This window comes from Mustela nivalis (genome assembly GCF_964662115.1).
Source record: "Mustela nivalis genome assembly, chromosome: 6".
In the NCBI taxonomy this organism is placed as follows: Eukaryota; Metazoa; Chordata; class Mammalia; order Carnivora; family Mustelidae; genus Mustela; species Mustela nivalis.
The window spans coordinates 100409839-100423374 of NC_139025.1; the positions used below are offsets into that span (position 1 = coordinate 100409839).

Genomic DNA, 13536 nt, shown 5'->3' on the forward strand with positions numbered 1-13536 from the left:
TTTTTTCATCTGAAGACGGTAGTATTTTAAAAAATAAGTGGTACAATTAAGATTTAGATGAGATTATGGCCCCATTCTTGTGGGTCAACATTTTGGTTTCCACATTTCTCACTATTCTCAATAATCATTTGCGGAGAGGCCCGGGCAAGCAGCACTCTCCCAGATACTGTTCTCCTCTGTTCGCTCCAAATCATTATTCTCTTCCCCATGACATCGCTTCTCAAGTCTTCCTGTTTTTGATCTCAATCTTTTACTAAACAGTATCACATTAGATATCTTGAAAGGCTAGTAGGTGACCTAAGTCTTCAGTCCAATGCGGCAGAAAGTCTAACCTCTGAAATGCCTATGTTTGGCAAAAATAAATCATGGCTGGGCTTTAATATTTAAAACTGGGTCTTTCCATAGCCCATGATGCTTACAAATGAGGGCCTCCTTTCACCAGTGGGTCTTGCTTTGGGCTGGAGGTGACTGAATAAATTTCTAGATAAACACCAAGAACATAATATAAAGTTATAGCCAAAATGGAGTAATGAGTGCTTTTCCAAGCACAGAAATATACGATTTCATAAGAATTCTTAATTTTTTGGGGGGCGCCTGGGTGGCTCAGTGGGTTAGGCTGCTGCCTTTGGCTCAGGTCATGATCTCAGGGTCCTGGGATCGAGTCCCGCATCGGGCTCTCTGCTGGGCAGGGAGCCTGCTTCCTCCTCTCTCTCTTTCTCTCTGCCTGCCTCTCTGCCTACTTGTAATCTCTGTCAAATAAAATAAATAAAACATTAAAAAAAAAAAGAATTCTTAATTTTTTTTAATTCCTTATTTTCATAGGCAGAGTCATTGGCATAATGAATCAATGAATTATTTTAACTCTAACCAAGGTAATTTTCACTCTTTTTTGAAGTAATCTGCATCAAAGACTCTAGAAGATATGTTCAATCTATTTCACTTATTCAGCATCATTGAAAAAAGGTGTTTAATCTTATATGAATTTCCTCATAAACAGGTTAGATTTTTATGTGATATTAAAACAGCATTTTCCAAAAATGTTTCACATATGTTCACAGCTTTAAAACTTTATTTTTTATCATAAAAAAGAGGTCTTTTTCAAAAACAAACCAACCTGAAACAACATATGTAGAGAAACAAAATGCTTAAATTGGTGGTTCTCAAACTAGTTGCCCAAAAGAATCCCCTGGACAACGTTAAAAATCATTGATGTTCAGGTACTAGCTCCAGAGATTCTGGTTTTTTTTTTAGATTTTTATTTATTTATTTGTCAGAGAGCGAGCAAGAGCGAGCACAGGCAGACAGAATGGTAGGCAGAGTCAGAGGGAGAAGCAGGCTCCCTGCGGAACAAGGAGCCCAATGTGGGACTCGATCCCAGGATGCTGGGATCATGACCTGAGCCGAAGGCAGCTGCTTAACCAACTGAGCCACCCAGGTGTCCCATAGTTCCAGAGATTCTGATTTACTTGGCCTTGTTATTAAGACACTAAAAGCTCCCTAAATGATTTTAATCTTCACCCAAAGCTGAGAACAATCACTGCTCCCAAGAAGCCACACCTCCAGCTTAAAATTTCATTGTCTCCTTCCAGATCTTCTCTTATGCCCCATTCTCCGTATTTTTTCCAGGCTTTTGCTAATGTAAACAGTATCGCACTTGTTCATAGGTCTTTTCCCACGTGTCTGGTTTTATGTAAGGAAAAAATCCCTACTAATAAAACAAAATGTATTTTATTTTATTTTTATTTATTTTTAAAGATTTTATTTATTTATTTGACAGACAGAGATCACAAGCAGGCAAAGGGGCAGGCAGAGAGAGAAGAGGAAGCAGGCTCCCCGCTGAGCAGAGAGCCCAATGTGGGGCTCAATCCCAGGACCCAGGGATCATGACCTGAGCCGAAGGCAGAGGCTTTAACCCACTGAGCCACCCAGATGCCCCTACAAAATGTATTTTAAATTTTGGTGGATATCGCTCTCCACAGGAGCGGTGCAACCTTACACTTCAACTGGCAATGTGTGAGGCCGCCACCTGGCTCACATCCAGACCGTACTGTGACACCAAACTCTTTGATCTTTGCTAATCTGACAGGTAAAAGATGGTGTCCTTGGAATGTAAATGTGCATTTCTCTTACTATAGGTGGGGCTGAGCACCTTTTATCTTGAAGATGACATTTGAATATCCTCTTTGCTAAACTGTTCAAGTTACCTGACCATTTTTCTGAGTTATTAATATATTTTTCTTACTGATTTAGAAGTTCTTTATATACTAGGCAATTTTGTCCCTTTTCTGAACATGAGCTGGCATGTTTTCTATTTTTTTTAGTTTTCTATGGTTGATTTTCAAGCTTTATACCTTCCAGGTTTCATATTACACTTTGAAAAGACAGCAGGACTTTAGCTGATGGTTCTTAGGAAAATTTTTCCGTTTCTTTAGGACTTTTACCATTCAGCCATACGAATTGAGAAGTTTCCATTCTAGCTGAGAGAAGTTTCCATTATGCTTGAATCAAAACATATTTCAGGGAGAAAAACAAACATTTTCTGGAAATAATTTTGCAAAGTATTAATCTTTAAAACGAACTATTTGTATAGTTCTGCAGTTCAACAACCAGCAGTGGTTGACTATAAGCTTTTCGAAATCTTTTCAGATTCTGTCTTAAAATTATCAGATTTGGGGCACCCGGGTGGCTCAGTTGGTTGGGCAACTGCCTTCGGCTCAGGTCATGATCCCGGAGTCCCAGGACAGAGGCCTGCATTGGGCTCCCAGCTCCTCAGGGAGTCTGCTTCTCCCTCTGACCTTCTCCTTTCTCATGCTCTCTCACTGCCTCTTTCTCGAATAAATAAATAAAATCTTTTTAAAAAGAACCAACTATCAGATTTGATTTTGGACAATCACTGCAATATCTGAAATACAGCCATTTAAGATGTACAAAATGAGAGGACAGCACCATGCAATCCACACACATGAAGATAACAGTTTTACGGGTACTTGCCGAAGTAAAAATACTTGGAGCCAGCATATCATACCAGGGGCTCACACACATTCTCTGACTGATGTGGACCATCTTTGATAGAACATTAGAAATAGCAACCCTCTTCCAGCCTCCCCAGAGAAGAGATTAGGGCAGAAATACCATCATGAAAGAGTGCAAAGAAGAATGAGCTGGCATTTCAACCTCATAATCTACTTTTACGCCCTGTATCCCTACTGCTCAACCTCTTTTTTTTTTAAGATTTTATTTATTTATTTGTAAGAGAGAGAGAGAGTGAGAGAGAGCACAGGCAGACAGAGTGGAAGGCAGAGTCAGAGGGAGAAGCAGGCTCCCTGTCGAGCAAGGAGCCCGATGTGGGACTCGATCCCAGGACGCTGGGATCATGACCTGAGCCGAAGGCAGCTGCTTAACCAACTGAGCCACCCAGGCGTCCCTGCTCAACCTCTTTTAATAAAGGTTCCTCTATGCAGGATACCTCTTCCAGGGTTTTTTTTCCAGAATAAATACGTTATACACTTAGAGTTCAGGAAAATTATTTAAAACAGCGTAAGAGCTATCATACTATGCCAGTAAAGATTCGCTTTCACTTCTATTAGAACAATTTATCTGAACAGATGACAAACCATCTTTACCAGGTTTGTGGAAACTCAGATGGTCTACCGGTATGCTGTCACTCAGCTGCCAAACTGTTTTCACCTTCTTCTGACCACCACTTATTTCCACTTTCCATTTCTGTGGCTTCTCACTAAGGAAAGAAGAAAACATCAAAGGGGGATAAAAAGCCCAGTTAGTTATTTCCTCCCTCCTTCCTTCCCTCCCTCCCTCCCTCCCCACTCATGAGTGAAATCCTGGATGTCAGAGGCACGGAGGAAGAAGAAACGGGTAGGCCACAATTCTAAATTATGGGTTTTGAGTAAGAATTACCTACAGGACATTGATGTTGGGCATTCACATCTAACAGGCATCTAGAAACATGACTCGAAGCTCAGGAGACAGAGACATGAGTTATGAATCATCATTAGCACAGAGGAAGCAAGGCCTTAAGTATGAATACAATCAACCAGGGAAGATGGAAAATAAGAAAAAGAGGCAGAAGGTGGAGTTCTGGTGAAAACCCATATGAGAAGCAGGCAGAGGAGGAACATGAAAAGAGATCTACTCTCAGTCTTGGAGGTGGGCCAGAGAGAATTAAAATTAAGACAAAAGCTATGTCACAGAAGTGAAGTGAAGGGATAGGTCCAAGAAAGGAATAGTTTTAAATGCCAAACAGCCTTGTAAGTGCTTACTTATAAGGAGAAAAGAATTGGTGGGCCAGCTAATGACAAAAGGAGCTAAAACACACTCTTTCATTGGAAAATTGTCCACTGGATTTGGCAATTAGGAGGCCTCTGGAGACCTCTGTCAGAGCAGTTTCAAGGAATGACCGAGTTTGGCTGAGAAGGAACCAAACCAAGGAAGGGTATAATCAGAATGACTTCAGTAGAAGAGAAATTTTAAGTACACTGCATGCAGAGGGAAGAGCTCGGGAGACCATCATTGGAGGCAACCTCAGAGTCTATGTGGATGGCCAGTCTGTAACTTTATAGTGTCACGGTCCCCATACCTCCCCAATCCCAAATCCTCTCACTCCCACAGCCATACCCTTGACTTTGTCATCAATACCCTGATCACTTCCTTCCCAATCTGTCATTTCCCTTCTGGCTACATTTTCTGCCCTATACTGTGAAGGAATTACAGATTGAGAGAAAAATGAAGACTAGAGGCCCACAGGAAGGAAGAGAAAAGACAAAAGAAAGGACTGGGAGAAGAAAGAGGGGGAACTCCTTTCAGATGATAGTCAAAAAGCAGGAGAGAAAGGATTAAGGTTTTGGAGGTAAAGCAGCTCTTAGTTGTAAGATTCCCCAGGGAAAGGACACAGAAATTGACCAAGAATTATAGCCAGGCTTAGAGTGTAACTTTTTTTTTTTAAAGAGTTTATTTATTTATTTGAGAGAGAGAGCAAGAGAGTGAGCTTGCACAAGTGGGGGGGGTGGGCAGAAGAAGAGGGAAAGAAAGAAGCAAACTCCACACTGAGTGGGGAGCCAGACACAGGGCTTGATCCCAGGACCACGAGATCACAACCTGAGCAGAAGGCAGACGGCCACCCACACCACCCCCCACCTTAAAGTATAATTTAATTATTAAATTGCTGACCTTTGATATAAGCTTTTTACAGCAGTTGGTCTGACTGGTAGCTGAAAAATGTGTTGTTCATCAAGAGGATTTTGTTTGTAATATTTTATGCAGGACCTAAAACAAACAAACAAAAACAAACCTAAAAAAGGACATCTTTTGGGGGAAAAAAGTGCCCCCTGGAGATAAAGCCTTTCTGATAATCTAAAGCTCTTAAGGGAAACATTTCATCTAGGACCACTAACCAAAACAATAACAAAAAAATAATTTCAGGGCCACAAAAGTAAACAAAAAATGCCTCCTCCCCCTTACACAAAAGTTGGGTTGTTTTTGATTCTGAAAGCAAATCTCATTCAATTTTTTAAAAAATTTTTAAATCAAAAGAAGACATATTTCTCACAATGTAAAATATATTCAAGTTGAGCCAAAGTAAAGGCATGAGAGGGGAAGAAAGGTATCAGAGAAAGAAAAGCAAAAAGAAGCAAAAGAAAGACAATGATAGCCTCCATGGTTTTCAAACTCTAGAGAATTAAAGGGTTAACTCATTTACACTCTTCATCTTTAATGACAATAAATCTTTTAGAGTCTGTAAACAACAACAATTTCAAACTTTTCCCTGTACAACTGAGACAAATTCTGATTTTGGGAAAGGCCCAGGGAAAAAGCCAGCCCTTCCACCAGATGGTTCACTCATTTCCAATCTGAGGCTTCAAATACACATAAGACGCCAGCAACCCACGTAAGAGGATCATTCCAAGCTGTTTATAGTCAAACTCATCAGTGGAATCTCTAAAATTACAGCAGTGCTATTGACAGAGGTCTGGTAATAACAGTTGGTTCCACTCAAGTACCGTATGGAGATCTAGCAATGCTTAGTTTGGCCGCAATGTATTAAGGACAGAAAGAAAAGAGAAGGAAGTAGTCATGAAGCACCTATTAGGTGCTGGGTTCTTATACACATGCCATCATTTAACCCCAACAACAAACACATAAGGTTATTGGTTCCTGTTTCTAGATGAGAAAACAAGATGCAACAAGAGGAAACTTCCCCAGGAAGGCAGAAAGTGCTAGGCCAAGTGTTGAACCCGAGTCCTTCTGAATCCAGAGCCTTTCCCTTCCTCCAACTGGGACCAGAACCATTCTGCTGTGGAGACAGGCTGTACAGAGTCTAGCCGAACTGATAATAAAAACTGCACACATTTTGGCTCCAGCTGTTTCACAAGAGAATTCATGTGTATGTGACAGGACCAAGAGAGCAATACTTACTGTGTTAAAGCAAAGAGGAGCTCATGTTGGGGCTTAATGAAAAGCATGCAACTGACTAATATTTCTAGAATATGGTGGAGTTTTTGAACACGATACACCTGTTCCTGTATATCTACTGATGGAGTAATGAAATATTCCTGGAATAAAAAACAGTACAAGCAAAATAAGAAGTTAAAGAATGAGAACAATCTTTACAAAGATTGCTATGCTTGCTAAACCTTAACTATGCTTGATTTAGGGAAAAAAACTGGAGGCAGCCAGAGAATGTGCCACCTTTCAATATTATTCTTTAGACTAAACCATAAGTGAAGTCGTTACTGAGAATGTTCCCAACAAACCATTACGTTCTCTGGTCAAATCAAATCCAAGAACTGCCTTACCACAGAGGCCTGAGTGGGTAACTAATACCACCCTCCAAACTCTCCAGTTGGAGTGACTCGCAAATCCACAAGATAATTCTTAACTTCAATACCTTTGCCAGGTGTACAGAACTGTCCACCTCTAAAAATAGGTAACAGTACCAAGAGATTAATCAAGTGTGTTGATAAGCTTCCACTCATCTAGTATTGGCAAACTGGTACAACCAGTTTAAAAAAAAAAAAAAACTTGGCAATATATGTCAAGCATCATCAAATGCTCAGACCTCATCCTATTTTTGAGAAAAGATCCTAAGGGAGTACACTCCATGGTAAATATGGAAAGTGGAAGTCTATGACGGCCCCCAAGATTCCCACTGCCTGAAGTACATATCTTATATAATCCCTTCCCCTACAGTGAGGCCAGAACTTGTGAATATGATGGGATGTTACATCCATGATAAGGTTACTAAATGACTGACTTTGAATTAATCTAAAGGGAGATTATTACCTGGTCATCACTATGATCTACCTAATCAGGTGAGCCTTTTAAGAGAAGGTGACGCATTAGAGATGCTCTCCTGTTGGCTCTGAAGAAACAAACTGCCCACCATGTTGTGGAGAAGGCCACATGGCAAGGACGCATGAACAACCTCTAAGACCTGAGACTGGCTCTGGGTCAACAGCTAGCAAAAAAATGGGAACCTTCGTTATCAGACCACAAGGAAATGAATTCTGCCAACAACAAATGAGAAAATTTAGAAGAATATTTTTCCCTAGTCAAGGAGATGGCTGACACCTTGATTTCAGCTTTGTGAAACTCCAAGCAGAAGATCCAGCTAAAATGTGCCCAGTGTCCAACCCCGGGAAACTGTGATCTAATATAGCTGTGTTCATTTACACTTCTCAGTTTGTACTCCAGGAGTACCCCCCTTATCCAAGTTTTCACTTTCCACGGTTTCAGTCCTCCTGAAAGGTCAATAGTGGTCTAACACTAGGTCATAACACCTACATCATTCACCTCACTCAATCTCATCAGCATTTTATCATCCCACATCACAAGATGGGTGAGTGCAGTAACATACTTTGAGAAAGACAGAGACCACACCACATAACTTTTATTACATTATATTATTATAATTGTTCTATTTTTAGTCATTGCTGTTAATCTCTGATTGTGCCTAAACTTTAGGATAGGTGAGTGTGTATAGGAAATGACACAGTATACATAGTATTTAGTACTATCCATGGTAGTCCCCCTTAGGTAGGTGGGGACTACTAGAATTTGTTATGCAGTAATAGAAAACAAATACAGTAAGGAAAAAGCATCAGAATCATTTGAAATAAGAGAGGACTTGTTTAAAAAGACATATTCTTGAGCCCCAGGTCTATGGAGTCACTAGGGCCCAGGAATTAATAATTCAGTAAGTCTTAAAGAAGATTCTCCAAGTTTAAGGACTATTGTGTCAAAAGTCTGGAGTCAAACCATATTAAAATAAAAACAGGGGGCGCCTGGGTGGCTCAGTGGGTTAAGCCGCTGCCTTCGGCTCAGGTCATGATCTCAGGGTCCTGGGATCGAGTCCCGCATCGGGCTCTCTGCTCAGCAGGGAGCCTGCTTCCTTCTCTCTCTCTCTCTCTCTGCCTGCCTCTCAGTGTACTTGTAATTTCTCTCTGTCAAATAAATAAATAAAATCTTAAAAAAATAAAATAAAATAAAATAAAAACAGGCAAATGAAATTGCTAGGGGGTATTCATGAAAATAAAGAGTACTTTATCTGTTAATTATTTACTTTTATACTTATCTGTTTCCTAGGTCCTAAGACAGAAGCTGGCACAGAATAGGTATTTAGTATCTATAGGTAAAACGAATAAAAGAAAAACCAACTTTAGAATAAAAAAAAAAAAACTCACCAAGTGATTCAAGGATGCAAGTTCCTGACCTAGTAAGAAAAAACACATAAATGAAAATAAGCTTCAGATATTGTCTATTAGCTGCTAAGGAACCTGAGTAAAAAAAAAAAAAAAAAATTTCAAGATTTCATTTATTTATTTATTTATTTGACACAGAGAGAGAGAGAGAGAGACACCACAAGTAGGCAGAGAGGCAGGCAGAGAGAGAGGAGGAAGCAGGCTTCCCGCTGAGCAGGGAGCCCAATGTGGGGCTCGATCCCAGGACCCTGAGATTATGACCTGAGCCGAAGGCAGTGGCTTAACCCACTGAGCCACACAGGCACCCCCTAAGTAAAATTTTTCAGAGTTCATATATAAAAGGGATGCTCAAGTTAAATAGTTCCTCAGAAATAGCCAAATTTTATGGCATGTTACACCATAAATATATACTAACCCTATTCTAGAACCATCACAGCTTGCCTCTAATAAAAACAACCAAGTGCTGGGTATTAAAACAGCATCCCACAAAAAGATTTTTTTATTTACTACACCAACCTTCTAGGATCTCAAAATGTTTGAATTGAAAACACAAGCAAACAAAAACTAGAGTGCTATTTAATCAAGTATCTTTTTTTTTTAAGTTTTTATTTATTTATTTGAAAGAGAGAGAGAGAGCATGAGAGAGAGAAAACATGAGAGGAGAGAGGTCAGTGGGAAAGCAGATTCCCTGCCGAGCAAGGAGCCTGGATTCCAGGATCATGACCTGAGCCAAAGGCAGTTGCTTAACCAACTGAGCCACCCACGTGCCCTTAATCAAGTATCTTTATCAAGAAGGAAATTAAGTGCCAGAAAACAGAAGTGCTGATTTCACAGTGAACCAGAGTGAAAGCCAGGGCTATAAATGACAGGGCCAAGTAGAAAGAGAACATCTGAGAATGACTCTGGCTGAAGACTGTGAAGTACTTTTTAATTTTTTAAAAGCTGGGAAAGGGACTCACCTATGAAAAAACTGATATAATCTTTCTTTAGTTTATCCAGACCAATTTCCAAAAGCATCTTGACTGGAACAGTCCCACTGAGAGCAACTGAGTCCATGGTTCCATGATAAGACTGATGGATAAGCTTACTTAGTAAACTGTTACTCCCGCTGTGGAGCTAGAAATTAAAAAAAAAAAAAAAAAAAAAAAAAAAAAATATATATATATATATATATATATATATATATATATTTTATATATGTGTTTATATATATATAAACACAAGTAAAAACAAACAAATCCAATAAACAAAAGAGAAGCAAACTGCATTAGCTACAAGCTGAAAATGATAAGGATTTTCCATCTCTTGATACCATAAACTGTTTGAATAAAAAGCCCTAAGTTATAAACATGTCTGTTCCTGAAGGGTCATTCCTATATGATTTGCTTTAGCCCAAAGCAACTATGAAGAGGTTCAACTGATCACCCCCAGATACAATTCCACCAAGAAGACAGGGTTGGTCCTCTGACGCTTTGTAACTAGGACTTCTTTTCTCCTAGCTGATTAAGTGCTCCTGGGCATCCTTCCCAACACTGAACATCTTCCTCTGCACAGAACACCTGCTACTTCAGGACAACTTCCTCCCTCGTTGGTCTCCGTGTCAGAAGGAGCTCCTCGGCTACAATATTAACACACTAACTAGATCATCTGCAAATCAAAAGCTGTGAACGAACAGAGGTAAAGCAGGTACCAAATACTAAACACTTCGTTTTAAAGGTTTTGTGTGTGTGTGTTTGTTTTTTTTTAAATATTTTATTTGTCAACGAGAGAGAGAGAGAGAAGAAGCAGGCTCTCCAGTGAGCAGGGAGCCCGATGTGGGACTCGATCCCAGGACCCTGGGGTCACGACCTGAGCTGAAGGCAGACGTTTAACTGTCTAAGCCACCCAGGTGCCCCAACATTTCGTTTTAAAGATACCTGAAATACTGGACATTTTCTCACTGACATCTATTTTCTCTAATCTCCATCATAGTCTCTGGCATTTCCCTTGTTTCAGTAAAAATGATTTCTGTGCTGTTTGCACTCATTTCACATGGCAGGGATATACTTGCAAACATCTCACAAACACAGAAGTCACGTGAGAAAACCTCTACAGCAGAGGTCATACTGTCTACAGTCGCCATCGCCCAGTGAGGGGCAGCACTCGTAGACCTTCGCTGTGCAGTGGATCTTAGCACTCACCCACAGAAGTTTCTAAGTTTTACAGTTATGAACTGGCAGCTACCCTAGTTCATAGAATTCCTATGAAATGAGGAATCTTTTGGTTTCTGGTTTTTCTTAACTTAGCTTTTTCTTGATTGTAAAAGCACAAGTTCATTGTGGAAAATCCATAAAGTATAGAAATGTAGAATGCAGTTGGAAAAATTCATTTGTAACCCTAGCACTAGAGGCAACTGCTATAACATTTTGGTATATTTATTACCACATTTTTCTCTCCAAAAGTTACTTTCTTTATGCAATAATGTATAGTCCTTTCTTTTTACTGCAGATTGTAAGTATTTTTCCACATCATCTGCCGGCATCATTTTAGCAACCATCACATATACCATTATGTGGCCATATCATTATTTACTTAGTCCTTTAATGGGGAATTTAGGTCATTTATAACTTTATGCTACTATAAATGAGGCTGTGGTGACTATTCCAATACATAAAATCTTGATATGTTCCTATGTATGAGCTTAGGGTGGATCTCAATGCATTATCCACAGTTGCTTCATAAAGAACATCTCAATTTGTGCTCTCATCAGTAGTATATGAGAATGGTCATTCATAGCAACAACGATAGTACTAGTATCTTACACATAATGAACACCTAATTATGAGCTGGGTGCTAGTTGCATTACATGAATTAAATTATTTAGCACTAATGGGGCACAGGTGGCTCAATGGGTTAAGTGTCTGCCTTCAACTCAGGTCATGATCTCAGGGTCCTGGGAATGAGCCCCACAATGGGCTCCCTGCTTGGCAGGGAGCCTACTTCTCCCCCTCTCTCTGCCATTCCCCTGTGCTTGTGCTCTCTCTCTCTCAAATAAATAAATAAAATCTTAAAATGAATTTTTTTTTCCAGGACAAACAAAAACTGAAAAAATCTGTAATCACCAAACCAGCCTATAAGAAATACTGAAAGGGGTCCTCTAAGCAAAGAGAGAGCCTAAAAGTAACACAGACCAGAAAGGAACAGAGACAATATACAGGAACAGTCACCTTACAGACAATACATTGGCACTAAAGTCATATCTTTCAATAGTTACCCTGAATGTATGTAAAAGTCCCAGTCAAAAGATAGAGGGCATCAGATTGGATTAAAAAAAAAAAGACCCATCGATATGCTATCTGCAAGAGACTCATTTTAGACCCAAAGACACCTCCAGATTTAAAGTGAGGGAGTGGAAAACCATTTACCACACTAATGGACATAAAAAAAAAAGCTGGAGTGGCAATCCTTATATCAGATAAATTAGATTTTAAACCAAAGACTCTAATAAGAGATGAGGAAGGACACTATATCATATTTAAAGGGTCTATTCAACAAAAAACAAAATTTTTAGCCCTAAAACAACAGGTACTTTTCCTATCCCTACTGTACAGATGAGGCATAGGTTGGGGCATAGGTACGTAAAGAAACCCACTCAAGTTTACATAGCTAAGAAAGCAACAGGGCTGGATTCAAATTCAGGCAGTCTGTTCCCAAGCCTATGCCTTAAGCTTCAGGCTATGCTGCTGAAAAAGTGTTCTAACACACACTACTAAACCTACCCACGGCTGTATATCACCACGTTGTAGACTCTGGATGATCAACGTGAAGCACTTCACCAAATCTTGATACGAAATCACACCTTGGAAAACAAGTCAGTGCAACATTACTTTCATGGTACTGCTGCAGATCAAATATATCATCAATCTTAAGGAAAAACAAATAGAAGACAAGTATCTGTATTTTATAGGTGGGGGAAGGGGAAAGAAAATAAAGGCAAAAAGAAAGATTAAACACATTTCTAAAGTAAGAGAGTAAGCTCACTGTCACAAGGTAACACAGTGCAATATTAAGGAATATCTTTCCCTTTTTCTAATAATTATAATGTCACTAAGGTGGAGGTTTTGAAATGTAACATAAAAGCCACCTGTATCTTATACTCAAGGCAGGAGAAAAGAATAGACTCTATGAATTGCCTTCTCTTAATACAATTCTTGAGTAGAATGTGCCAATACATTATTAGGAGTGAATTTGATAAAACAGGAACCAGCCTTCCATAGACTAGTAGTACACTAGTCCTATATGATCTTCAAAGACTTAAAAGTAAACCTAACAAATGCAGGAAACATTTTATTTCACAATCATGACAGACACATACTACCACTCATTTTGAACCACAGCTGCTCGGCAAAATCCAGATCCCCCCGTACTGTGAAGAGACACTCAATGGAGCGGTCAACCGCAGCGCTGTCATGCTTCACCGTCTGAAATAGCAATGTCAGAGAGTGACTCAGTTTATCAAACAAGAAAAGGAATAATTTAAAGCCAGTGGGCTTTCAAATGCTGCCCTGAGAAAATTGGGGATCCACAGATGGGAATGAATTTTCTACACTTCATTCATTCATGACAAGATACAGATCAAGTGACAGTGAAAAATGGGACCCCTAAAATTGTTGTACAAGTGTGATGCCTAAAAGCAAGCATTAGACTTTTTTGATGCAAAAATAATGAATTGACATTTGTTTCCATTTTCCTGTTTCATCAAATGACAACCTATTTAGATGAATTTAATGATACCAGGAAAAGCATATTAACAAACCATCTCACAACTTATTAGTATGATAAT

General features: G+C 39.5%; 1 protein-coding gene across 6 annotated transcripts in view; it reads right to left on the reverse strand.

Moving 5' to 3' along the window:
* ZWILCH (zwilch kinetochore protein) overlaps positions 1 to 13536 on the reverse strand; it is a 38132-nt gene that overhangs the window by 3816 nt on the left and 20780 nt on the right. For 4 of the 6 annotated variants that reach the window (XM_082737093.1, XM_082737098.1, XM_082737095.1 and 1 more), the window contains 7 exons: positions 13069 to 13174; positions 12473 to 12552; positions 9674 to 9830; positions 8697 to 8725; positions 6430 to 6566; positions 5185 to 5280; positions 3624 to 3736 (listed from right to left, as the gene is read on the reverse strand). In XM_082737093.1, coding sequence (XP_082593219.1) covers positions 3624 to 3736; positions 5185 to 5280; positions 6430 to 6566; positions 8697 to 8725; positions 9674 to 9830; positions 12473 to 12552; positions 13069 to 13174 — 718 coding nt within the window. The remainder of the gene's footprint in view (positions 1 to 3623; positions 3737 to 5184; positions 5281 to 6429; positions 6567 to 8696; positions 8726 to 9673; positions 9831 to 12472; positions 12553 to 13068; positions 13175 to 13536) is intronic. The other 2 variants (XM_082737097.1, XM_082737096.1) reach the window with 1 other exon arrangement.